General features: G+C 43.3%; 1 protein-coding gene across 3 annotated transcripts in view; it reads right to left on the reverse strand.

The window, feature by feature from the left end:
• The window catches only part of CDH13 (cadherin 13), a 1,007,942-nt gene that overhangs the window by 773,937 nt on the left and 207,264 nt on the right, over positions 1–26,741 (reverse strand). For all 3 annotated transcript variants that reach the window (XM_080827654.1, XM_080827656.1, XM_080827655.1), the window contains exon 2: positions 7,903–8,014. In XM_080827654.1, coding sequence (XP_080683780.1) covers positions 7,903–8,014 — 112 coding nt within the window. The remainder of the gene's footprint in view (positions 1–7,902; positions 8,015–26,741) is intronic.

Below are 26,741 nucleotides of genomic sequence, written 5' to 3' on the forward strand. Positions count from 1 at the left end.
CTCAGAGCAACCCAATGAGGTTACTGCCATTATAATATTCATTTTACACACGAGGGAACTGAGCATTGAGGCATAGTGAGGTTTTTGTGTTCCTCTAACTTTCCGAAAGTAGATAGTTGATAATGGGCAAACCTTGGATTTGAACCCAGGCAGTCTGCCTCTGGGGTCTATGTTTCGGAGGTCTAATCTTCCCAGAAGTTATGAATTTTGGAAAGTGAAATTCTCAATGTTGACAGCAAATTCTCTTCGTTAAAACTTTTTCATTAAATTCTTCCACACGGATCAGCCTAGACAGGACATATCTGTGGGGCAAATTTAGCCCAAGGTCTGACAGTGTGATTTCTCTGGTCTATTTATTTCTCCCATTCTGCTGATAAGAAAACATAGGCCACAGGAGCCCCATCTACATTCCTCACCTTCTCAGGTCCTCTTCCTCCACTACTTTATCTGCTTCCCCCTCTTGGAAGCATGACAGAGCCCCCAAGTCCAATGGAGGGTCTCTAAGAACTTCGTCACATCCCTCTCCAATATGCGTCTGTGTTTTTTCTATTCTGTAGTTATTTACTATATCACCTTACATTTAGGAAATAAGGTGGTTAATATCATGGATTTTTGAAGATTCTAATAATGTGAATTGACTGGATTATTAGATTGTTACAAATACGATGGTGGGGTAGAAGGGCAAACTTGTCAAAATACTACATTTCTGCAGGGCTCTATTTAAAGATAGGAAAAAGTCTCATTAATGTAAATAGGGGTCCACATTCTGAGCCAAAGTATAATAATCACCCTCATAAGGTGGAGTGAATTAAGTGACATCAGAGTAACGTTCCTTGGCGTATCGCAACAGTTTAAGTCAACATACCACTTGAAACTCTACCCATACTCAGATCTAGGCAGATTGCAATACAGGTGATGTTAAATCATTTCATTAATCATTTAATCAATTTCCCAACTTGAGGGCAAATACAAGTTAGTAGTGCAAAGTACAATCATAAAATGGAAAATAAATTATTGTTTTTTTTAAATCACTACAATGAAAAACAAAAATAAAAGGACTTGGCAAGTGTTCAAGGATAGAGAACACAGACAGACAAAAGCCCAAGTGAGCTTAAACTCAGGAAACGGGCATTTTTCCACCTGCCAGTTGGAAAGTTCATCCATTTATTACCATCCGAATGAAATCTTTTCAGTGGGGTCAAAAGGGCCTTTGTTTTGACATTTAATTCACTGGCGATGTATTTCCTATGTTAGGATGCAAAACACCTCTCACACTGCTTTCTCATTAATTGCCTTCATTTTTCAAGTTCCCTGTTTGATTTATAGTCAATTAAAAACACCCTCGAAAGCCATGACTCATGTATGTTAAGTACAAATATGATTAATGCAAAACCACGCACTCCATGGATGGCCTGACCACTGGCCAAAGTCATGGTCAAGGTGGAGTGACCCACCGGTGTCCTGGTGAGAGAAACCCATGGGGAAGGTGAGAAGCCAGGAGTACAGGTCATGAGCAATCTTGCACCAACTGGATCTATTTGAAACAAGGAAAAGGAGGTACTTTTCCTGTATTTTTTTAACATTACAGAGGAAGAATAAAACTTGGTTGTGAAGAGAAAACAAAATAGAATGCATTTGAAATCCTCTCTCACATCCAGGTTGATGAAAGTAGACAGGAAAATGGAGTGGCACATCTCCTTGCTGTGTCACCACTGATCTCAACAAAAACAAGACACTAGACTAAAGAACTCTAGATAAGACCCAGGGGACTAGAATCCTGGGTTCAAATCTTGATGCTGCCAAATATGAGTGACACGACCTTGGGTAAATTGCTTTGCCTTGCCCAACCTTAGTTCCTCACCTGTAAAATGGGCGTATGAGAGAATCGTAACCCCTAAGGTCTGTTATGAGGTTGAAGGGGGCCCCCCACACTGACAGTGTGCCCAGTAAATGCCAGCTGTGCAGGTTATGGATGTCACACTGCTCAACAGTTGTGGTGCATTTTAGAAATCCCAACATCTATTCCCAAGGTATCACGCTTCTTCCATTTTCCAGAAATGCTCTCTCTCTTCTTGCCGTCAGCGTGGGCATATCGCCCATCACGAGGAAATCTCTTAAGACTTGTCCCCGCCTGCCTCTCTAGAAAATGAACAGACTGAAACTTGAGAAGAGTATCGGGAAAGTCAACAGCAGAAAAAGTAATTTCAGCCTAATGCATTTGATATGTGATTTCTCGCTAAAATGAGGTAAATAAGAACACTTGGCACATTATTTTACAAAACAAAATCGACTCAAATGAAAGAAGTGCCTTCTCTGCTGTAATTAGTCCATTTTCCTGTTTCATTTGTTTTTTGGTGCCAAACGATCTTTTACATATTTTTTTTTAATTTGTATTTTTTGCCAAATGACCTCTTAAAAGAAAATTCTAACCAAAGTAAACGGTCGTATTCTCCCTCCATCTCATCTATTTGCTTGGGTTTTTCTGTTTTGTTTTTCATATCCAGGCTTAGAAAAATGTTTAAAAAATACAATCTCATCAATCCAAGATTAAAAAAAAAAAATCTACTGGTCCACGAAGTTCAAATCCTAAAATCACTCATTTCTTCATGTTTTTAATGCCCATGATGTATCTTCTATAAAGCCTGGCTTAGATGGCCATTGTAGGGACATTGAGCCCATGTCAGGTCTAGGGATAGCAGGACTAACAAGAACAGGAGCAGCAGCAGTACTGACAGTCGTAAGAGCGGCTTTCATTCACTCATCATGGGGCTGAGCATGTTTCCATCAATCAGCATCAACTCTGAAAGTAAGGACTGCCATTATCATTTTTAGATGAGATAATCCAAACTCGGAGGATTTGAAGAACTTGCTCACTCACGGCCACACAGCCAACGTGACTGGTGAATAGAATATGTGCAGAAACTACATACTATATACATCGTTTTTGAGCTAAAGTGGTTAAACGTCTGGGATATCTTGCCCACACCTCTTCTTGTCCCCAGCACAGTGACATGAGAATGACTAGAAGGCCCAAGATGGCAAGACCAAGTTGGAAGTAGCCCGAGTCCTCAAGTTCCTGCATGGAGAGCCCCCACTTGGAGTCTAACTACCCAAGAGAGTAGCCTGGCCAGCATCCTCATGACCGGAATGAGAAGTAAACTTTTATTCTGTTAGGTCACTGGGACTGTTTGATACCAAGGCTTTTCTAACTAGTCCAAGTGTGTTATTGAAAGTGTAATTCTATAGGTTGTACGAGTCAGAAAATGACAGGTGTTGGCGAAGATGCGGAGAAAGGGGAACCCTCTTACACTGTTGGTGGGAATGCAAGCTGGTGCAGCCACTCTGGAAAACAGCATGGAAGTTCCTCAAAAAGTTGAAAATAGAGCTACCCTATGACCAGCAATTACACTACTGGGTATTTACCCTAAAGATACCAATGTAATGATCCAAAGGGAAACCTGTACCTGAATGTTTATAGCAGCAGTGTCCACAATAGCCAAACTATGGAAAGAACCTAGATGTCCATCGACAGATGAATGGATAAAGAAGATGTGGTATATATAGGCAATGGAATACTATGCAGCCATCAAAAAATTAAATCTTGCCATTTGCAACAATGTGGATAGAACTAGAAGGTATTATGCTAAGCAAAATAAGTCAATCAGAGAAAGACAATTATCATACGATCTCACTCATATGTGGAATTTAAGAAACAAAACAGAGGATCACAGGGGAAGAGAGGAAAAAATAAAACAAGACAAAAGCAGAGAGGGAGACAACCATAAGAGACTCTTAATCATAGGAAACAAACTGAGGGTTTCTGGAGGGGGGCACTGGGTGATGGACATTAAGGAGGGCACGTGATGTAATAAGCACTGGGTATTACATAAGACTGAGGAATCACTGACCTCTACCTCTGAAACTAATAATACACCATATGTTAATTAATTGAATTTAAATTTAAAAAATGAAAGTATGATTATACAAGCTTTATGTTAGGTGAACTCAGGTACAGCAGTGTGTGTTTATGTGTGTGTGTGTGTATGTGTGTGTTTCACAAAGAGTAATTCAGGAAGGATAAACAGAGACAGAAAAGTGCTGTTCTAATAATGCTTAGATGGCCAATGGGGTGTCCTTTCTGGACTCTTGAAGTTGGAGCTATTTCCCATTAATAGAAGCTGGAGGGTCATGAGTATCATTCCCCCTAGCTAACGCGATCCTAGATCTCGCCACAAGGCTAGGAAGATGTGTTTGAGCTGATGTGGCCAGGGCAGGATGGTCTGTTCTATAATTTTGCCAAACATAGAGAGTCAGTGCCTTATCACCTGGTCCTTTTCCACCTCAGCTGGGTGGCTGCTCAGTTTTCCAGACCATGTATTCCTCTGAAGCCTGCGTGTCAGCTGGGAGAGTGTAACCAGAATCAGTATTCAAATCTCATGGGGCCAAGATGATGGGTACCAGAATCCCATGATTTTCATATTACAAAAGAAGCAACAGTACTAACCCATTAAGAGAATTCTGGGTGTGGGAGGCATCTAGGGACCCCCTACCTTGAGGAAACCCCTCCAGGATTCCTCCCTGAGTCCAAAGGCCTTGAATGGATATCTCCTGAGTTTCTGCCTTCCAAGCTGTCTGCCCCTTTCTTCTTGCACTTCTCATACCAAAAAAATGGGAATAAGCACATCTTCCCAGCTCATTTTTCAAGACTGAGATGAAGGCAGGAAACTTTTGTCCAAGTTATCATGAGTTGGGGGCTTTGCATCACACTGTGAGAGGTACCATGAAAGAGCTCCCCTGGTTACATTAGAAGAATAGTGAGATACCCTGTTTTGATCCTGGAAGCTTGTTGAAAAATGGCCTTTTAAAGACGAAAGCAAGTCTAGTTAGTGGAAAGGAGAGTAGAATAAAGAGTTATTTGGATGTGAAGAAAATAAAAGGCTTTAGAACAACTGAAGGAAAGATGTATTGGAGTGAACAGTGAATAAAATATTAGGGAAATAAAAGGAGTGGAGGTGACCATTAGTAACAGTTAAAGTGGAAAAAGATAAGTCATTGAGAATTGAGGAGAAAGATGAAAAAGGATAAAAGGAAATATTACCGTCTGAACAAAGAGAGAGGAAGCCATGGACAGAATAAACATTTTCTATGGCCTGCTAAAAGCTGAACCCAAAATTGGTTGACTATAAGTCTGAGGGTATGGGCAGATATATTGTGTCTGTCAGGCAAAGAGACACCACTTTCGGACAACCTCAGAGAATGGTAAAAAGGGTAGACATCTACTGATTGATTATGCTGTGTTTACACCTTCCGCAAGACAAAACTTTACAATGATTGGAAACCGGAGCTCTTAAATATTGCAAAGATAAAGCCAAACTGGAAAGTACAAACACCGTAAATGGAGTCCGAGAGATGTTACTAGTCTAGTGTCTTGTAACCTCTTTTAGTACCTGCAACTTCAGCTTCTACGTATATGTTGCTAAAATAATCCTAACCATGTCCCACATCTAGGCATGCAACCTCAAGTATCTAAGTATTTTAAAACTTTCTGGTTCTGTTTGACTCTTTTCCATTTTCATGCAGACATTAGCTTTGTGTCCATATGGCTTTCATCCTGAGAGCACCCACCACTGCAACTGTTCCTTGTTAATCTCGTTTTCAGAGATAGAAGGGTCTTGTGTTGAACCCTAGGGGAATGCATGGGAGAAACAGAGAAAGAGAGGGAGGGAGAGAGCTGGAGGAATGTTCATGGCCCGGGGGGAAGGTTCATCAATACTCAAGTCTCCAGGCTTTTGCTTTCCTCTGGAATAGAGCAGGACATTGTTATTTCTTCTGGAAATCCAGATTTTCCCAAACAATATTCAGCAGGCACTCTCAAGTCTATGGAAACTTTCTTCTTCATTTAGGCGCAATTAACCTCATTTGCAGGGTCTAACTCATAACAACTTATGTTCGTTGCTTTGAGAGGAACTCAAAAGCACCAGACCAGATGTACTCTTTGTATTTTCTTTTTAACCCTAATAATACATATGAACCTACCGTTTCACTGAGAGGGGGCTCGTCAGATTTTGCTGATCCAACAATTCACATACAAATTCATATCTAAAACTTTAAATATCTTCAATTCCCCTATCACTGACTTTTCCTGAACGTGCTATCGTTGATAATCAAGCCAGTCCCATTTAGCATTTACTAGCTTACACAGAACCAACAACCATAACCCGCTTAATTACTTAGGGGATTAAAAAAAAAACACAGACACACACAAAACTGTGATATTGGAATGTACAGTACGGTCTAGTTTAAATTAAAAAGATCCCCCAAAGTATGATTGTTTCCAGCTTCTCAGCGGTGAATTAAAAGCTGTTTGGTGTCGTGAAAATTACAGAAGCAATCACATTTATGGGCCTGCTTTGCATACCAACTCTATTAATTTCCATACTCAGGGTGGCTTCACATTTCCACCCATGTTAATATAGATGCCATTTGGGATAATTGCTTGCAAAAAAAAAAAAAAGAAAGAAAGAAAGAAGAAAGAGAAGAAAGAAAGGGGAGACAGAGAGAGAGGGAAGGAGGAGAAGCAAGGAGATGAAACAAACAGATGAGAGGGGAGAAGAACCAGGAAAAAAAAAATGGTTCTCTTAAGCAAAGTTCCCTTTGAAATTCCTCGATTCTGATAAATAGAAGAATCAAAAGACAAAGGTTCCCAATGACCTGACCCAGGAGTCACACTCAGGGATCAAATTAACCTGAAATCACACATTGTAATTCACTTATTGTGCCAGTCCTGCACCTTGTCATCGCCGACTCTAATTGCTGAAATGATTTCATTCGTATAATTACATCGAGATGTTCACGGACTTCACCTTGGGTACCTCCCTCGATGCTCGGCATTGCATCTTCATTACTGTGCTCCTTTCAACTCTCCAGATGCGTTCCAGCCTTACAGAACCATCCAATCAAGCAGGCTGGTTTTATTTTGTTTTGTTTTGTCTTGTTTTCCTTTTCTTTGAACGCCCCAGCCACAGAGCACGGGAACAGAGGAGCGCGGTTAGTGTGGAAGGCGAGCCTGAGACCGTAAGGGCAAATGCGCAATGATCTTCCCTAAGGGACCTTGGAGCGTCTGACCAAATTAGACCATTGTTTTCACATTCTGCAATCCCAAATGTTAAAGAATGGTGCTCCAGATAAATAATTTTATCGTTATTTGTCTACCATCAATTTTAGATTCTATTGTGCTAAAACGATGCTTGCTCTGCACTTGACAATGCACTCCATGCCCTCATAAAGATAAAACAATATGATCCCGGTATTAAAAATAGAAAGAGATTACAACCTGAAGAGAGCATATTTTAATTGGAATTTGGGGGGATTTGAGTTTAGTCCACAAAAGAGCCAGTAGAGGTTTTGAATCTCTCCGAAGACCCTTTTACTAGCCTTCAGAATAGGAGTTTTGAATTCCTCTGACCAAAAATTCCCAGAAGCCAACATCCTGCTCTCACCATTGTTTTGATCTAACATGGGGCAATAGAAATCCTGGAAAAACAGCACATCCTTGGGAAGGCGTTGGTTTTGCTCTCGGGGACCTACCCAGAGGAAATGGATTTAATGTCCTTTGCGTGGAGTAGCACTCCGGCTGGAGGCTGGCGATCTCCTTTTCCGGGAGCAGTGGGCAAGTGCTCACCAGTGATAAAATACTCAAGAGATACACAACCATTTTCTTCACCTCTCAGCCGACAGGGCTCTAATTCAAGTGCTCCCACCCTGGATTAGGCAGTGACACATAAGGAAAATGATCAGAAAACACTTCGCTTAGGGAATACCGCATCCTGAGACACATTCTTAGACTTTGGTGAATTCAAATATGAGAACAGACCCAAAGAATCACCGAGTGATGTTGCTTACAGTTTAGAATCGCCTGGTCCTCAATGAACTGAGCGGGCTGGTTGATACGGAACACTTTCTGCTGAAATCCAGGCGTGCAGTCCAAGCCTTCTGCAGATGTTAGCAGCAGCACCTGAGAAAAACCGAAGCCATCAATATTTTAACAGCGGCTTATGTGTTTGCCCCACTAACTTCAACCAAATCTGTGACTTTTAGAAATGAGCTGAGGTTTTAATTTCATTTCCCAAATAAAGAGGTAAGTTGATACTTCTCCGGTGACTGCCAACAATTCGCTTTGGCAATGAGATTTGGAAAACACGCAAATGGGAACAGCTGCTGTAGTTTCCATCAAGTTGCTGTTAAAGAAATAACTTTGTCAGATTTTTACACCTGCTAAGAATCTCACCATGGTTTCTATGTGTGAAATTTCATTACAAAAACGTCAATTTCATAGGATGCCCAGGCTAAAACCAACTTCACAGTCATAGATGCAAAGGAGCAGCGCCATCTTTAAGGAGGCAGAAAGCAGAATATTCCACTGGAAATTATTTCCCGAAGGAATTCAGGGCCCACTAGACCTTCACGATCCAATACGGTGGCCATAAGCCACACTCGGCTCCTGAGCACGTGAAGTTGTAGCTGGGCTGAAGTCGTCAGTATAAAAGACATGTTGGATTTTGAAGACTGAGTACCAAAAAGAAAAATGGTGTAAAATACCCAATTTAATCATCTGTATATGGATTACGTGTTGAAACAATAATATTTTACAGGACTAAATAGGTACGTTATTAAAGTCAATGTCACCACTTTCTTTTTACTCTTATAAGTTTGGCTGCTAGAAAAATCTAAAACTTACAATTGCTTCTAAAAGCTCAGTTTTTTTCTTTACAAATCCTTGGGGTGCTTCATCCCAGGGTCAAAAATTTAGGCTGCATGTTTTGGAATATACAAGTTTGTGACACACTCTTGGACAAGGGGTGATTTAGGAAGGTAAGAAATAGTTTGGGGTTTAGTAGGCAAAGACTACAAGCCCTGTGAAGATGGGAGGGACCTCTTTTTCCCCAACTTTGATACCAAGCACCTACTGCATTTACTGGCCCAGAGAAGATGCTCCATATTACTTAACACATAAGTGCTAACGTTTTCCATCTCTCCTATATGGCGAGCACTACGCTAAGTTTGTTATATGCATCATCTCCTTGGATCTCTACCACAGCCTATGATGTATTTAATATTTCATAGGACAAGGGGCCTCACATTCTAGAGATGCTGATACTTTGCTCAGGATGGTGCAGTTAGGAGGACGGGGGCCAGGATCTGAAGCCAGGCTTACGCGTCCTCTCATCTGAATGACTGTCAGAGCTCCTCCCAAGCCACCGTACATAGGCTTTCCATGTGTCGGGGTGGAATTTTACTTTTTTTTTTTTTCCCCTGAGTTGTTTCTCTGAAACCTGGGGAATGCCGTTTTAACAGAGCATGGTGCCGGCAGAGAGTGTTTGGAAATTCACACTCTCAGCAGAAGCCCTTGACCGTAACGGATGAAAATCGGTGCATAAATACCCCAGCCATCTCACCCCCCAGGAGAGAGATATCAAAGGCAGTGTTCTGTCTCCCTGTCTCCACGTGCAGCTCCAGCTGCCCACAATGGCATCTGGCGAGATAACTCACCTTCCACTCGCTGCCTTTCCTTCCTTGGCTCGTTTCCTCATGAAATGAGAATTTCACGATTCCCGGGGTTGTCTGACACCCCCCTCCAAAAAAAAAAAAAAAACCACTTGCACTCAAATCTTTGATTTACTGCCTGCTTCTTGGGAAACCAAATTTTGATCCTGCGTTGCAAACTCTTAACCACTGTGCACAAGCTGTTGAAGAAAACTCATTATTATTCCCACCAGCAAATTCCAAAGGGTGCACAAAAGGTTGGAATGCTTGGAACCAGGGCTTGTCTCTAAATACCAGCCCACTGAGAGGCACTGAACCCCAAGGAATGAGAGCGAGAATTAATCTTTGGAGGTTCGTGGTGTGGCTGGACCGAGGAACATCAGAGAAATTGAAATGGGTGAGTCATCACCCTGACCGACAACATCTTTCAAAAATCACAGGGGTTAGGATATTATAGTTCCATACTAGAGCAGTTCTGCTTGTGAAACTTTCCCTTGCCTCCAGAGCAGACTCTGGGTAGATTGCTTCCAAGGCAATCATAATGCTGACATCCCAAGTGGCACACACACAGAATGCAGATTCAGGACTCGGAATAATTTGCGGGCAATTTTGCAAGCAGAAAATCTATAACTGGCCAACGCTAATCCAGTTAAACAGCAAACGGTCAAAGGCGGCCTCCAGGCACCCTGTGCCTACAATTATACCTTAACCTTCTAATCAGCTAATTCTGCCCTCAACCCCAGACCAGTAAATCAGTCATCCCCTAGGAACTATGGAGATGCCATTTCTCTAGTGATCCTGAGCATAAGGATCTGGAATGGGTTGAGGGATTGGTTCAGTGGACCACCTGGATCTTGTCTCTCTGGAGCTCCACCTCTGTCCTGACACCTGGGCGGGCTCTGTTCAGGATTCCTCCAGAGTCATAAAGGAAAAATAAACCTTTTCCAACAGCTGACCATCAGGGAGGGTGGGAGTGGTGAGAGGACTCCCAGAGGCTTAGCTTTTATTTGCCAATTCTTGGGTCCTGCCACCCGCCAAACTCATAAGAGAAAAGCATGCAGCACTCCCCTGGGCCATGTGTGACTTTGTGCAGCGAGAACTAGTCCCTCCTCTCTGCATTCATTCATTTACTTATTCCCCCAAACTTGTTCATCTCCCGGGATTCAGCAAGCACTTGGCTAGGTGCTGTTCTGGAGCTTATATAGAAGCATCATAAGGCAGGAATTCGAAGCACAAACTCCAGAGGTTCAAATCCTGGCCCTGTCCTTTACTAACTGACAGTAATGGAAACAGGGAGACTAAGATGTGCATTCAGAGGAGCTGTATGGATTCAGTGGGTGGTGCATGTAAATTACAATAGGGGCGCTCATTCAGTCAGGCGCCCGACCCTCCCACTAGATCTCTCAAGGGTTCTCTCTCACTTTCCCCCCCAAAATTTAAAAATTTGAAAAAAATATAAGAACTAGAATAATGTCCCACAGGGTAAGTGGCCAGCAAGAGTTAACCGTTCACGTGGACTAGAAAAGGTGACAAATTATAATGTAATTAACTAACTAGAATTTTAACTTGAGAGGAAATTGTAGGTGTCTTTGAGAGCCAGGGACGGGGAGTTTAACTTCCTCTAGGGGGACCAGGGAAAGCAAACCCATGGAAGGGACATTTCTGCTTTGATCTCAAAAGACGGGTCAGAATTAGCTGGATAAATGGAAAGGAACATAGGCTTGTCTTTTTCACCAGCACACTCTTTGCTTTTACATAAGTTCCTTGGTGTATGTCTGGGTTTCACGTAACACATCTCCGAAATTAGAAAACTGCATTTAAAAAAGAACCCAGACTAATTTAGGGCTTCCCCAAAGCTGAATGTCTGACTGGGTAGTAGTGGTAGAAAATACTACTGACTGCTAGTGCCCTTGACTTTCTAGCAGAATTTAAGCACAGACTTGCTGTGCCTGAATTGGTCATGGATACCCACTCACCAATTTCAACCATACTGAGTTTGGTGGAAGATTATGAAGAAGCCTCCCTCAGTGGTTATAAGCGAGTGTTTGTACATTACTCCCAAACTAGGTGAAGCCCCTTCTCCAACACCATCGGGTTTCACTCTTATATATACTCTACCTGGACCTACTTTTCTCCAAACCCTCTTTGACATTTCCAGAATATATGCTACGAACATTCTGAATTTATCTTTAATGCCTTAGAAATAATGGTCTTCCTACATGGTTTTGGGTTCATTTATGCATTAGCTTGCACCTCATAAACAAGAGGCAGCCAATACACCTTTGAAAGCTCAGCAGTGATCAAATTTTATGATCACTGAAGGATTTCTATTATTTGAAAATTACAATCAGCCTGCTTGTGAAAGCAGATTCATGTTCAGACAAACTATAAGTACGGGACACAGCCACACTGCTTCTGTGGGAATCCCGGTTTATTAGCTGCCATTTACCAGCTGTGACCTTGGGCAAGTAACCTTCTGTGTCTCAGTTTCCTCACTTGGAAATTAGAACAATCATAGTATCTTAAAATTATTATGAGGACTAAATGAGTTAATTGTCTTAAAGAGCCTTATGTCATTCAGGGCATAGTAGTTGCTCAATAAATGTTTGCTATTATTATTACCATTGTTTCTCTATATTATGTTAAAAACAATAGACACGACTCACTGATACCACATTCCCTAGGGTAGGCATTGACAGATATCATCCAAATATTACTTTTTTTTTTTTTGCTACTATAAAACTGGCCAGTGTATAGACTGTGCTCAGATATATTCAAAGGGAAACAGCAGGGGCCTGAGTCAGGTAGAAGGTGGAGGAGGGTTTGCATTTTGGGGTCAAGCGCACAACGGTAAACATCAGTGCCCATTGTGAGCGGAGTTGTGCTGGTTTTGTGGGACACCAAGTGTCCTTTAAAACAGTAGCTCAGAGCTCCACCCTCTATGTAAGCACCACTCCCCTAACCACACACACCGAGAGCAAAGCCTTACATCACACTCTTTATAACTGCCTCTTATTTTAGCTTCCATTTCTTTGCTGCTGTTCCGAGCTCTCTTTTTTAAAAAGAAAGGGTTTGTGTTTATCCTGACAGGTAGTGATTCACGAACATAGCCAACTTTGGAATTTGCTTCCAGAAAAAATGTTTTTTTTTCTGTCCCAGGCTGTAGGTTGCCAACTGGCAGCAGACGGGATGGACGTGGCCAGCAGATTTGGTTAGTTTAGCCATAGCAGTCTATCATAAAAGTTAAATTATCATGTTATAAAGGGTGCACCTCTCTTGGCTATCCTTGTCTGCACCATTCCCTGTATTATCCCTCCTGCTCGCTTGACTCATTAACACACTTGTCTGGCCCCCGAGGCATTTGAATTTGCAATCCCTCCTCTAGACTTCGGAAATAGGCTTTTCAAGCAAAGAACTCTCCTTGGTAGAGTCTCTACTTACCTATCCTAATTGTATCCACAACTGCGTGCTCCTAGCTCTGTTGCTGTGGGTTTTGCCATGTGACTGAGCTCTGGCCAACACAAGGAAAGTAAAAGGGCTTTTCACCGCTTCTCAACCTGGCCCCTGAACTGTCCTCTCTTCCCCATCTATGAAAACAGAAAGGAAGGACTTCCAAGATGTTGGAGACATCCAGTAGAAAGAGCCCAGTGCACAGACCCTTACGATCTGGGGCTGCGTGCGTGAGCCCGCAGCTCTCCTGGCTGACGACGATATGCTAAATGTGGAAGGGACAGGGACACAGAGGGGCTTCTATACCATGGTGTCACAAATACGTCCCAGAGGTCAGAGAAAAATATCAGGACTGAAGAAAAGCTTAACACAACTGTATCCGAAGTAGCCATAGCTCAAAAGAGAGAAACTTCCTGCCGCAAATGATACTCCCAGCGGGCAGTGAGCAACCTCAGATCTCATCCTCACTTAAGCCAACTCCAAAATGGTATTTTCCAAGTGAACTCACTAGTGTCTCCTGGCCCCTCATTGTTTTCCTCTCACTGACTCACTGCTTTTTGCTATTAGCGTGGATGGACAGTTTCTTTATCCTTGCCATAAAACACCTCTGGTTTACTCGTGTCAAAGTCGGCCTACTGGAGTCTGTTTGGAGGAGCTTAGATTGGCAGGGAAGAAAGGCTGCCGCTCCGACTTGCAGGATATAAAAATGTTACAGCAGTGAATTTTGATTGATTCTTTATCCTGCCAGAGTCCTCGAAGGGTTTATAAAAGCACCCTGCCTACAGGGAAAGCACAGAGAGAAGAGGCGCTTTAAAGACACACACGGACACATCCCTGTACACACAAGCACACATGCACACAGGCACGGACACTTGTGGATACCCTCATGAGAGCGTCAGCTCGTGTCATCCATGCTACCCTCGAATCTGACCTCCTGACCATCTTCCTGGGGACTTATAGCCCCAGAAACATGGAATCCCTGCCATTTTCTTCGCCTTTAATGTAACCGACACTTAGAAATGATTTTGCGATTCTTGGGAAGAAAAAGAGAGAGAGTACTTCTGGTTTGGTGAATCCCTCATACCCAGTTCGAACTGTTGCCTTCACCTATAGTTTGGAACCAACATCTTCATCGCCATCTGAATGCTACTCAGTATCTTGTCTTCAAATTGTTAAAAGCAAAGCCACAGAATTACTGTTGCCCAAGGATGTCCTCAGCCCAATCCCCAGAACCTGTGGATATGTTAGATTAAATGGTCATGGGGAATTAAAGTTGAAAACCAACTGACTTTAAAAGAGAATAATTATTCTGGATTATCCAGGTATAATCACAAGGATCCATGAAAATGGAAGAGAGAAGGGTGAAAAGCTCGAGAAAGGGATGTGACCATGAGAGCCAGGCTGCAGAGATGAGGTGTAAGAAAGCCTCAACCTGCCATTGTCAGCTTTGGAAGTGGACGAAGGGACGCCCAGCCAAGGGGGGCAAGAGGCCTCCAGAAGCTGGAGAAGGAAAAACACAGATTTCTCCTAAACATCTGGAAGGAATACAGCCCTGCTGACACCTTCATTTTAGCCCAGTGAGGCCCGTTTTGGACTGCTGATCTTCTAAACTACATGATAATCCATGTGTGTTGTTTTAGTTCATTTTAGTTAATTTAATTTTTTTAATGTAGCTAATTTCAGTTAATGCTAAGCACATGGCAACTTGTTACAGCAGCTGGAGGAAACTCATACAGTCTACCATGGTGTTGCCCCACAGTAGACCCTCAGAAAATATTGCTTCCCTTTACTTTGTTTTTTTTGAAGATATAAATATAATCCGGGCAAACCCACAGAGAGGGAAGAACAGAGGAAGGAGGAAAGACAGAAAGTGGAGGGAAATGGAGGGAGAGAAGAAAAGAAGGAAGATGAAAACAGACTCATGACTTTGGAATCTTGGACAAGACTGTCAGAGGGTCGTGATGTGGACATTGTTGTCTGAGGGCTTCATTCCTGAACACAAACAGGCACAGCTTCTTCTTTTTTGTCTTAGTAACTGTCCTTGCAAGTGGTAAGGCATTTTGATCTGCTATCATAAAGAGTAGTGGGGTTCATTTTTTTCGTTAATTTCCTTAGTCAAAGTTTAAAATTTCTATTATCTGCCAGACATTTGGATAGATGCCAGAGATGGAGAAATGAATGTAGTCCTTGATAAAATTATTTTCTAGAAGAAAAGGCAGACACGGGACAAATAATAATAATATAATATTATGTTATATTATATTATATTTTCTATATACTGGGAATTAGAAAGTGCCCCAAACAAAGAATCATAAACTAGATTATCCGGGTTCCAATCCTAATTTTACCCCTTAGTTGCTGTGTGACCCTGGGCAAGGTACTTAACTTCTCTGTGCCTTAGTTTTCTCATTTGTACACTATAGCCAGTAAGGTTATCTACCCTCATCAGTTTGTGAGGCCAATGAGTTAACATAAATCAAAAGGTTTAGGACAGGAACTGGCTCATAATAGGTGCTACATGCTAATCAGAATAGGGACCAGGTCACAGATAAAGCCATATTGGAAAAACTGATTGACATTTCTCAAGTAGTAAAGTATAATAAAGAACGTTCCATGCAGAGGTTTGGTAAGTGCAAACACTAGGCATGCCAGCTGAAGAAACAGGAAGCAATTTGGCAGGGATAACAAGCTCTGGGTTGTTTTCAAGATTATTTGAAAGTGTTTTGTCTTAAAGTAGGATTGAGCTGACCGGGCATGTCCTCCTTTAGTCTGGATAAAACAGAGCCAAAAATAATTCACTCAATGAAATCATAATTTCTGTTTAAATAGAATTAACTGTTTACTATTAAGATTTGAGTATGAATCAACTAGACTCAACCAGTAAATTTTAAAAGAAAAACAGTTTTGTAAGAATTTTAGTTAACACGATTAGGAAGATTTGGTTCACTGGCCTTTAGTAGAAGCTAGAGGCTGTACCTGCTCTAGAGTTGGTGAGATTTATGTCTATTTAGGAAATCTTAGTAATTAAATGAGGGGTTTCAAATGCCAGATAAGACCTGCTTCCCTTAAATCAAATAAGGAAGGGAGTCCTTGTATGAAACGCTCCTGGGTGAGACCAACTCTGTGCCAGGCACTGGAAGAGTTGTCTGGTCTGCGTGTAAAACCCCAGCCCCACGGAGACAACAGATAGAACACAACTAGATGAATAGATCCGGGGTGAGGATTCAGTCCAAGAGAAGACAACGCCCCAGTCCGCCACCGCCTCAGCTAGCCTCCCATCTCAGCCACGGCTGCTCTGCACAGTTTCCTAAGAGCTCAGCCTTGTCCCATAGAATGTTCTCAGTCTCTTCACATTCTGCTGTGGGGCTTGCTCCTGTGATGCAGGAACCCGGTGAACGTGAGGTGGAGCAGAGCTGGGAAAGATAGAGGAGCTGCTGCTCCAGGGGAAGCCCTCGTGGCGCCCTCAACACTGGGAAATGGCCGCGGCTTGCGTGTCCTACCTGCCTTCCTCCGGATGTACTCTTCTGAGGAACACTCATGTGCCTTTCAGAGGTCTTGGTGGTTGAGCTCTCGCTGCCCACAGCGGTGACTTCAGTGACATGTCATCATACCGGCTCTCTTTCTCCTCTCCTGCCTCACCCTCTTACCCCTCATTCCCGCTTCCTGGGTCATCTCCCAAAGAAAACAGCCTTTATCTAGCCCGTTGTCTCCAGCTCTGATTCAGGGGAACCCAAAATAAGACATGCCCCATACGCTAGTTCCATATTGCTGCTGTATCAAATTCCCTCCATCTTAGTGGCTTGAGAAGTATTGTATTATCTTAAAGTTCTGGGTATCAGGAGTCTAAAATGGGCTGACAGGGTTGTGTTCCTTCAGCAGGCTTCAAGGGACAATCTGTTTCCTTTGGCTCTCCAGCTCTCATAGGCCAAATCTACCCCTCAGCATGGCATCCTTTCTCTACATATCTTCAAAGCCAGCAGCATAGCATCTTCTTGTCTCTCTCTGTCTCTCTTCTTCCATCATCATGTGGCCTTCTGTTTCCGACTCCTCCTGCATCCTTTTTAGAAGGCCGGTTCTGATTATACGAGGCCCACCTGGGTAATCCAGGTGAAAGCCATGTGTTCTGGAAGTTAGGATGTGGACATGTTCAGGGAACCATTTCTAAGCCTGCTATAACCCATGAATAACTTCTATAAGGGAAGGGGAAGGTGCTATAAATACAGTTTCAGTCCAAATGCCCAAGAAGTATAGAAACAACATAAGTGTCCATCAATGGAAGAGTGGATGGAAAATATGTAAGATACATATTATATATATATTCCATATATAATATGTTCCATATGTCACATCATATATTTCAGTTATGGGATATTCATATACATAATCTATGTAGAAAGAGAATATTATTTAGCCATGAGAAAGAAGGACATCCTGCCATTGGTGACAACATGGACAGGCTTCGAGGGCATTATAGTAGGTGAAATAAGCCAAACAGAGAAAGACAAATCCTACATAATATCACTTACATGTGGAATCTAAAAAAAAAAAAAAAATCAAATTCATAGAAACAGAGAACAGGAAAGAGGTTGCCATGGGCTTGGAAGTAGCGGAAACAGGGACAGGTTGGTAAGAGGATACAAATCTTTAGCTTTAAGAAGAATCAAATTTGAAGATGTTCTGTAAAACATAACGACTACGGTTGGTAGAGTGTGGTATGGTTGATGTTTGCTGGAAGGTTTGGTCATCAAATGTTCTCACCAAAAAAATTAAAAATTAAAAAAGGAAGGGATAGATATGTGGGGTGGTAGGGACACTAACTGACTAGATACCTAGATGGGGGGGGGGTAATCCTCTCACAAGGTACATACATTATATTAAAATTTTGTCAATTATACCTCAATAAATCTGAAACTAAGAAGCAAATAAACAAGCAAACAAACACAACCTCCCAAAATGTCCAAGAGGGAATCATCCCATAATTACCCACATTCCTGACAATATCGACCTGTGAAACCAGGCAGATCTAAGGTGAAGACCCCACTGACCGCCAACAGGCACCTATCCAGGCCCGATGTTGTGTCAACGGAACAACTTGACTATGACCTTTTCTTGACTAGAAATAATTATCAGATCCTGCCCAGCCTTGCTGTGAAGTGGAACATTTTATTCTAACTGCGCAACTCTCAACGCTTTCTTCTCTGCCAGACATTAAGACAAGATGTCAGATTTGTCATCACACCGGAAGGTTTTTATTAATTATCTTTCAGAGGCAAAGTCCTTTTTGTAATTTATTTTTTCACACCAGGAAAATTCTTCTATTGAACTAAATGTCTATCTTGTTAAATTGTTTTTTTCTGCTAACGGTTCTCGCTTTGAGAACTTCCAGAAGAAAAGAAATCAACCCGGCAGAAGTTGGTGTTGAAGTTGAGGAACCGATTATGTTAAGCAGAATGCCACAGAACCTCTCGTGGGATAGAGAGTGATATGCATCCTTTCTTTAAAATCTAACTGCCTAGGGGAAGGCGCCTGTGTGATGCAGTTAGTTAAGACTCTCAGTTTCGGCTCAGGTCATGATCTCCGGTCGTGAGATCAATCCCCACGTTGGTCTCCACGCTCAGTGTGGAGTCCCTTGAGAACTGCTCCCTCTCCCCCTCCCTACTGAGCTCGCACACACTCTCTCTCTAAAATATATAAATAGGGGCGCCTGGGTGGCTCAGTGGGCTAAGCCTCTGCCTTCAGCTCAGGTCATGATCTCAGGGTCCCAGGATGGAGCCCCGCATTGGGCTCTCTGCTCGGCTGGGAGCCTGCTTCCTCCTCTCTCTCTGCCTGCCTCTCTGCCTACTTGTGATCTCTGTCTGTCAAATAAATAAATAAAATCTTGAAAAAAAATCTACATAAATAGATCTTTGAAATCTAACTGCCTAATGTATAGTTAAGATAAAAATTTGTCCAAATGCTTGCTTTCCTGAATCAAAAAGGAATTACAATGACGGCTCTACTTGCCAATTTATCATATTCTTAAGGATTCATTCATCGATGTGAGTATCATTTATTGAGTGGCTACTACCCGTTATTGCCAAGATACACAAAAACAAGTAAGACAAGGCCCCTATCCTTTAGGAACACAAATCACAACAGGAAAGAGTGGTATGTAAATACAAACTTTAAAAACACAATTAAAAGTATAGGAACGGAGTACGCAACTTTGTAGAAATAATAAAAAGGAGAACACCATTCACCCGATGTTAGAACAGTGAGAGTGAGGTCTTGGGCACATCAATTCAGTTGATTTTGCTTGTATGCCCTTACATTTTAAACAAAAGACGGTGTACGGTGAGAAGAACCATGAGCCATGAAGTTCATGATCCCTGAACTGCCTCTTCACGCTGCTACATGTTACTACTCAGAAGGACTCAGGTGTCTCAAGACGGAGCTCCCTGCTGTTGAGAAAAAATTCCTAAAGTATTTGATAACTTTGTTTTTAAAAGGCAAGAATTCTTGAGAAGATGGAAACTAGAAAATAATTTAACTTTTCTTCTGCTTCATATTTCTGGAGGAGGAAGCAAGATAGTAATATTATGTCTAAGTGGAACACGAGGTGGCCCCCAGTTTCAAGGAGGAAATACAGGGAGATCTTCCAGCTGTGAAGAACACCCAGGGGAGTCCTCACAAGTGTTTAACAATTGGCTGTCCAATGACAAAATGCCTTAATTTGTAACTTGTGCTAATTTCCATAGTGCAGACACTCCCATCATGGCCAATTTTGAGTTGCCAACACGGTCACTGCGTACAGAATTGGGAAGAGATACGCACAGTTGGCTCCCATGAGCTAAGCAGTCCCAACGCAGAACTGAGCATGCCAGTTCCTAATTCGGGGTTGTGGGTAAGACCTTGCTAGCATTTTTGCAGGCTCTTTATAAATATGAACCACCAGGACACCAAGGAGAGCTTCCTTCTTTCCCATGATGACACTTTGTAATCAAGGACGGGGCTATAGGACATATGAGTTAAAACAGCCTGGAAAATCCTTCCTAATGGAGCAAAACGGCCCACCATAATTCAGTTTTTTCAGTAAGAGAAAATGCAGTGAATCCCTGACTCATGACCATGCGTTATTTAAATATTGCTTTTGATGTTTTATCCAGAATCCTAGCTCGAATGATCAGAGATAATCCTGCCTTCTGACATAATTAGGGAGCTGCTGCTTTGCTAAGCTGGAGGATAATCAATTTGACCTTGAAAGTTTGTCTGTCGTACTACTAATGTTCAGAACACAGATGGGGCAGCCACACGAGAGCCCCCATCGATAGTCAAACATCAGCTACAGACTTTGTTCCGAGGACAAAGAGGCTCTATCAGAGAAGGTACAGTGTTTTGATGGCCAGCAGATCCCCTTAAGGCCACTGTATCTCTGAGATGGCCTTTCGTTTATGGATTAATTGCTAACGTTTAAATATCAAGGATTTTCACCAAGTTCTTGGGTTTGAGGCAGTGCTGGGATTGCAGTCCAGCATTCTCCGGATGGGCAGAATCTCATCTCCAGATGACCGGAGTCCATGCCCCTCCCTCTTTGTCCCCCAGCAGCAAGTGGCATTTGCCTTTTATTATCTCAGTTGTGCTGTCGGTTTCCTAAATTAAACTTAGAAGAGCTGTTTGGTTTGCCTTCATGTCTTCATATGGATTTCTCTGATACCATGACCTCTTTGTTCGTCTACATCACCCAGCACTCGAGCTTCCATTCTCCATGTACTAGTGTTCCTAGGAAAGGAGTCTCCCTTGACTGGGCTGCAGAGAAGTTGTCTTTTACGGTGAAACCACCCACACCGTGGAAAAGTCTACAGTATTCTCCTCTTGAAACTGCTTTCATATTTACTGTCTCTGGATGCTGGGGAGCTGAGTCAGCCCGCGCCATTACTCAAGTTCATTTTCTGAAAGCATCAGGCCCTTCCTCTCAGCTCATTTGCTCAAAGGCACAAACTTTTTATGGTGATAAAAATGGCTTATTGCTGGTCTCCAAAGACGGAGGATATCCCCTCCCTCAGCTTTACTGCAGTGTCTGATGGACACCAGCCTCTCTACTCTCTACGGCAGGTGGGAAGCCTCTTCAACTCGCTCCTCACTAAAAACAAACAAGAAAGGCATATGTAGATACAAATAGATGAGCTCATGAACCCCTCCCCTTATCATCGCTGCATTATATTTAGGTGTGGATAAACCAGTCTGTTTTCTCCATCGAGCAAATACTGGCCAGGATTTTGAGCTGAGAAGAAAGAAAGCATCCGAGCCAAGACAGTTGGAGGAGGACATTATGTATTTTTTTCCCTCATGTCTGTTTGAGCCCACAAGTTCAATTACCTGAAATTTCATGAGTCAGACCTTGGGATATTTTCATCTCAAGCTGGCTTAATGTAATAGTGAAAGTTTCTGCTAATCCTACTGCTCTTTCAAAGAAAGTTTGATTCTTCTTAGAAAAAAATAGTGTTATCTCTCCCATAGTAAAATTTACAGAAGAGATTTTCTCCAAAAATTATATAGCGTGAAGTACGGTCACGTGAAGGGCCTCTATGCTAGGCTGGGAGGCTACACCGGAGTCTCTCTGGGCAGATGTCAGCTGGAGACTTTGTTCTAGGGGCAAGTAAAGCAGAGAAGGGTACACTGTGAGGTCTATGAGCCCCTTTGGGCCCCTGTATCTGTTTTGTGGCCAGGAAGGTAAGCCTCCAAGTGGGAGGTCTTTAGGTAGGACTAAGGTCACAGAAAAGAGACTGGGGAGGAGGGAGAGTCAGGTCGCAGCTCAAGTTACCAATCATCCCAGGGTTTCTGACAATATCTGGGTTTAGCGCTGAAAATCCCATATCCCAGGAAACTCAGTCCCAGGTACCCTAGCCCCAGAAGGAAATTGGGCCACTGAAGCAGAAAGGGATATAGGAACTAGCAATGTATGGGCAAGGTTGGGGATAAGGGGCACAGGCATAGGACAGCACCCCAGTAACAGTGGGGCACCTTATCTCACCTAAGCCTTAAGGTCCAGGAAGGAAGATGGTTTCCAGACCCAGCATTCGCTGAGAGGAGCTGTGACCCCCAGCAAACAGAGCAGGCTGTGGAAACTTACTCTCCTTCCACCTGAGTTCTGTCCTCGTCCACCACTGGCTCAAGCCTCCAGGCCCAGTCCCACCTACTGCCTGCTTTTGTAAATAAGATTTTATTAGAACACAGCCATGCTCACTGGTTTACATATTGTCTTTGTTTTCACACTACAGTGGCAGGGTTGAGTGTTTTTGTAACAGAGACCTTATGGCGTGCAAAGCCTAAAATATGTATTGCCTGGCCCTTTAGGAAAAAATTTGCAGACCCTTGTGCTAGAGGGCAAGGGAGAAAAGGATAGGGAGCGGGCCAGGAAGGGTCAAAGAAGCTTCTCAGCCACTCCTTGCCTGTGATGCCAGCCAAAAAGATCGAGAACTACCGGAAGAATCTAGGCCAACATGTTGAAAATAGACGTGCCCCACAATTGCCGTGAGTATAAACAAAACCACAGCTTCTTAAGCAGCCTCCTGTGAACCAGCCCTTTTTGAATTAGGCTCCTGCAGAGAAGGTGCAATTGTGGAAAGATGGGATTTAAGAAGCCCAGAGGCACTCAGCCTCCTCATGGTATTTTTTTGGGTCAATTTTCTGTAAGTTCAATATTGACAAGAAAAAAAATTTTTTTTAACTTCCAGAGAAAATAATAAACAGAAAGAACGTGGACGTTTAGTTTTAGTTAAAGAAGAACTAAATGTTTCATAGTAATTAACAATACCCGTGTGACAAATATTAAATGAGCACCTACTAACTGCCAGTTCTGCGTTTGATCCAGGAGATGACGTAATAAGCAAAACATACATTTTTCTGCCCTTAGGGAACTTAATTCCAGTAGAGGGGGTACCAATGAACAAATAAGAAATAAATACAGAGGCTCTTTTCAGAGTGATAGATGTTGAGAAATGAAAACCGAATGATGGGGTAGGGGGAAGGGCATTCAACGGGGAATGGGAAAGGGTCTTTAGTGAGGAGAATGCTGAGTAGTTGGTCGCTCCAGGGTCATGCAAGAGCTTTTGAGTGTGGGAGGCACAGGGAGCAGGAAGCACAAAGGCAAGGCTTCGCTGCGCGGATATGCCCAGCACTGGGAGGAGGGTGGCCGGAGGGCAGCATGGTGGATGAGACCGGAGGTAGGAGAGGCCTTTTGGCCTCTGATGCCGCGCACAAAACAGTTAACCTAGCAGACCTGGGACTGCAGCCTTGCAACAGCATGCTTGCAGCTTTGGCCTTTGACGGACATCTGGGAACACGGATTTTGGGAGGGCCTCCGCTACTCTAACTGATAAGGCTGTCTCACTGTGCCTGAAGTTTTTGCACAAATACTCTGGTTTATGCTGAGCACCTTCTTCCTTCTGGGAGCCTGGATCTTTGCCCCATGCCAGACGGAAGCTATGTGTGTCTGTGACCAGCCCCTAGTGGACCCCTGAGCCCTGAGTCTCTAATGAGCCTTCCTGGCTGACAACATGTCACACATGTAGCCACAGCTCGTGACTGGAGTGATAAAGCATGTCCTCTACTAGGAGAAGAGACTTCTGCCTCGATTTCCCCAGACTGCCCCCCTGCACCTTTTCCCTTTGCTGATTTTTCTCTGCATCTTCTCCCGTAATAAATCTTAGCCACGAGTACAACTACCTCCTGAGTCTTACAGGTTCTCTTTGCAAATCACCGAGCTTGGAGGTGGTCTTGGGGACCCCTGACGCAAATAGCAGATCTGTATTTCGTTTATTTTTTCGGTGCCAAAACCCAGGGGAAGAACTTTCCATGGATGTTCCCAAGTAAGCCTCGCCACGCTCTGAGACTGGCAACTCCCCTTCCCATCATCATCGCCACCATTTTACCGGTGAATTCAACAAGATCCCATTTCCGTACCTCATTTGAGGTTACCTAGCTGAGCCTGATGGAAAATCCAAGTAGACTAACTCCCAAGCCTCTGATTTGCCCTCTGGGCTCACCTACAGCAAATGCCCAGCTGCAGGAAACTCAGGGATATTTCTGCATATTTGTTCGACTGCCACCACAATGAGTTGCCCATTTTAAGGCTTTAAACTCTTTTCTCATGAGATATTCCAGCAAAGCTCATTCAAGTTCCACCTCCTAATCTTGATAGTGAATTTGAGCTTTTGTTGTAAGAAAGACTATTAAGATTTGGCAATAAGATTTTTCAAGGGTGATAAATATCCCTTTAAAGGCACTGCACATCCATTGGCTGAATAACTCTGTCCGAAAAATGAAAGTCACACTTGGAGAATGGAAGGGTGGGTTATGAAAATGCAAATTAGAATGACTTTATTGGTTGAGTTGAATTCAGCTCGTCTCGTCACAAAGAAATATGAGTTGGGGAGGCCCCCCCACCAGTCAGCCAAGTCTGAGGATTATGGAACGCTCGGATTTGACATCAGTGCCCTCATAATAGAGTGTGATGTCTGCTTTTCAAAGTCAGCAGCAGAAAATGCCGAAATGCTATCATTTCCATTATCCTGGAACTTATTTGTATTATTTTGAAAAAAAAAAAAATCTCTTTAGGCCTGAATTCGCTTGTCATCAATATTCCTCAAAGTGGGTTACATATACCACGGTGGTATGAGATAATTTTAGGTGGTATCCTCAGAGGACAGATGAACATTTTTTTTTGTATTTTAATAATTATATCTTTCTTTTAAAGCTTACCTCCTATTCATAGTAAGCAATATTGATTTTCTCTTAGGGTAATGATAGAAAATTTCTTTTCTAAATGTATCAGTGGCAAATAGTAAACTGATCTAAATAAAAGTAAACACTAAAGACAATGTGGTTCCATTAAAAAAAGAATTCTATAAAAGATTTAAGTTGGAGAAAACCCTGAACTGGGTAATTTGTCTGGGAAGGTACACAGACAGGAATTTCAACCAGAGGTAGAGGGAATGGTATGAGGATAGACATAGGTCAAAAACATAAGAAAATAAAGCCACACTGTCTTTTAGATGTGTGGTTCTCAGTATGGTCTCTGACCCAGCACCTTTTGTGTGACCCGGGAGCTTGTTAGAAATGCAGATGCTTGGGTCCCACCTCAGACCCTCTGAGTCGGAATCTGGAAGTGGGACCCGGCCATCTGTGTTCCACGAGCCCTCTGGGTGACGCCAATGTCCAGTCAAGTTTGAGAACCACGGCGTGAAATGATTCGCCATTCAATCGCTCATTTACTCAATAAACACAAATGAAGTATCTTCCCCAGCCAACACTCGTGTCTGTACTCAAAGCCCCAGAAAGGCGCAAAGGAAGAAAACGCTTCCAGCATTTTATTAAAGACGCCTGACATATGCCATGAGTGAATCACGGCAAGCGCGGATGAGCGGGGCCCTGAGCAAATGAGGCTCCGCTCAGGCCTCCGAGCGCGATCTCCCAGAGTGTTTGCGGGGGACACTTCCTGGTGTGACCAAGACATATATTTATCGTCATAGGCTGATAGAGCCGATGAAACTCTGGCCAAGAATTAAATGTCCCCTGTCTGCTGGAGGCAAGCATGCATATAGATTGGTCTTCACAGCAAGGCAGCTCCGGCCTCCTCCTGTGTGTGAGCCGAGACCTTCCCAGCCAGGGGGGAAAGTTCTACCTGGACACCCGGGGTGAGGAGGCCAGCGGTCCGCTCTGCCATGGCACGGCGTTTCCCCGCAATCTGGGAGGCGAGGGTTATACAGAGCCACTGCCCCTTGTGCGTCAGCTACCTAGCAGTGGGAGCAGTAATGATAGAGCAAGAGAAAGGGCAGAAAAGGGATCGTTCTTCTCATGGAGGGGTACGGGGCTGGATTCACCATCCCCGGAAAATCTGTGGTGGCTTTAGAGGCAGCCCCTGCATCTCAAGGTGGGGCAGCTCTGGATTTTAAATCCAGGTGCCATGGGACTTTGTAAAGAGGGAAGAGACTGAAATTTACACGGTGCCAAATTGGTTCAGACTCGCTTGAGTTTGCCGCTGTCCAACACCGAAGCCTGTGGGCCGGTAGGATGTGCCGTAGGTACACAGTGCACCCTGGATCTCAGAGACTCAGTACGAAAACCTGAAATGTGACATATTTTATTTGTAACTTTTATACTGTTCACGTGTTAAAATGATACTACTGTGGATACATCGGGTGAAAGAAAACGTGTTACAACTAATGCTACCTATTGCTTTTTACTTCTATTCATGCCGCTACCAGAAAATGTTCAAGGGTGCATGGGACTCAGATGACGTTCCCCTTGCGGGTGTGTCTCCAGACCCAGGATCCGTTCACTTTTTCTTAAAAGGCCAGGTAATAAATATTTTAGGTTTTGTGGACCAACAGCCAGAATTGAGGACATTATATAGGTACTCACAAAAGGATTTAAAACGGGCCCATTTAAAAAACGGTAAAACTACTCTCAGCCTGTGGCGGTATACAGACATGTGGCAGGCCCGATGTGACCCGCTCCCCGCCCCCCCGCCCCCGCCAGGTCACTGTTTGCTGAGCTCTGCTCCAGAGGATGATGGACCTCAAAACATCTAACGTTCAGCCCCGTGGCCCCAGCAGTCCACTTCTGTGGGGCCGACGGGGTGAGTGCACGTCCACTGGGTGAGCAACAGCCATGAGACCCCAGGCTGGCCAGCTGCAAAGAGGCGAGGTGGGACTTGAAACCAGGGGACTCCGAAGTTCACGTTCTTAATCGCCATGCTTCACTGATGA

This window comes from Martes martes (genome assembly GCF_963455335.1).
Source record: "Martes martes genome assembly, chromosome: 17".
Taxonomy (NCBI): domain Eukaryota; kingdom Metazoa; phylum Chordata; class Mammalia; order Carnivora; family Mustelidae; genus Martes; species Martes martes.